The sequence below is a fragment of the Trichechus manatus genome, unplaced genomic scaffold (assembly GCF_000243295.1).
Source record: "Trichechus manatus latirostris isolate Lorelei unplaced genomic scaffold, TriManLat1.0 scaffold00104, whole genome shotgun sequence".
Classification (NCBI taxonomy): Eukaryota; Metazoa; Chordata; class Mammalia; order Sirenia; family Trichechidae; genus Trichechus; species Trichechus manatus.
This window is the reverse complement of record NW_004444040.1, coordinates 951,964-952,851: the sequence shown is the minus strand read 5'-3', so window position 1 is coordinate 952,851 and position 888 is coordinate 951,964. Positions and strand designations below refer to the sequence as shown.

The 888-nt window shown below is 49.5% G+C and overlaps 1 protein-coding gene across 1 annotated transcript in view; it reads left to right on the top strand.

Moving 5' to 3' along the window:
- ZNF343 (zinc finger protein 343) overlaps nt 1–352 on the top strand; it is a 25,238-nt gene extending 24,886 nt beyond the window's left edge. Inside the window, exon 4 of the mRNA XM_023737498.1 lies at nt 1–352. This exon is cut by the window's left edge and continues 1,315 nt beyond it. Coding sequence (XP_023593266.1) covers nt 1–352 — 352 coding nt within the window.
- The last annotated feature ends 536 nt before the right edge of the window (nt 353–888 follow it).

The following is an 888-nucleotide window of genomic DNA, read 5'->3' as shown; positions in this document are numbered from 1 at the left end:
GTATGTGTGCAAGGAGTGTGGGCGAGGCTTTTACCAGAAATCACACCTCCATATACACCAGAGGACACACTCAGGGGAGAAGCCGTATGTGTGCATGGAGTGTGGGCGAGGCTTTAACCAGAAATCACACCTCCTTAGACACCAGAGGACACACTCAGGGGAGAAGCCATATGTGTGCAAGGAATGTGGCCGAGGCTTTAACCGCATATCAAATCTCATCAGACATCAGAGGACGCACTCAGGTGAGAAACCTTACTTGTGTCTGGAGTGTGGGCACGACGTTAGCCAGATGCCAGGCCTCCGCCACCAGGGGACACACTCAGGAGAAGCCACATGTGTGCAAGAAATGTGAGCGAAGTTTTAGCTATAAGCAAAGCCTCATTAGACATCAGCGGGCTCACGCGGGAGAAGCCCTGTGTTTGCAGTGAGTGTGGCGGAGGCTTTAGCCAGAAGTCAGACATCCGAAGACACCCACAAATGAAAAGTCTTATGTTTGCATTTAGTGTGGTCAATGCTTAACTTTAAATCACTCCTCCTCACACACCAGAGGACACAGAATAGAAGCTCTACGTGTGCACGGCGAATGGGCAAGAATTTGGGCAAAAGGCACACTTCATTATACATCAGAGGAACAGCTTTGTTTTGGAGGAGGAGGAGCATTATGCGGGCAGGGAGAATTGAGGTGCTTTAGTGATAGGTTATACTTTCTCTTGCTCTAGAAGACACACTCAGGGAAAAGAGCTTTGTGGGCAGGGTCTGTGGGCGGAACTGTATTCCAGTGTCCCTCCTCAATTGACTTAAGAGGACATAATTTTGCCTACAAATGACTGCTTCATCCACCTCTGAGGGGGTTTCAGAAGTCTCCTGACCACCTATCCTCTGAGGGTG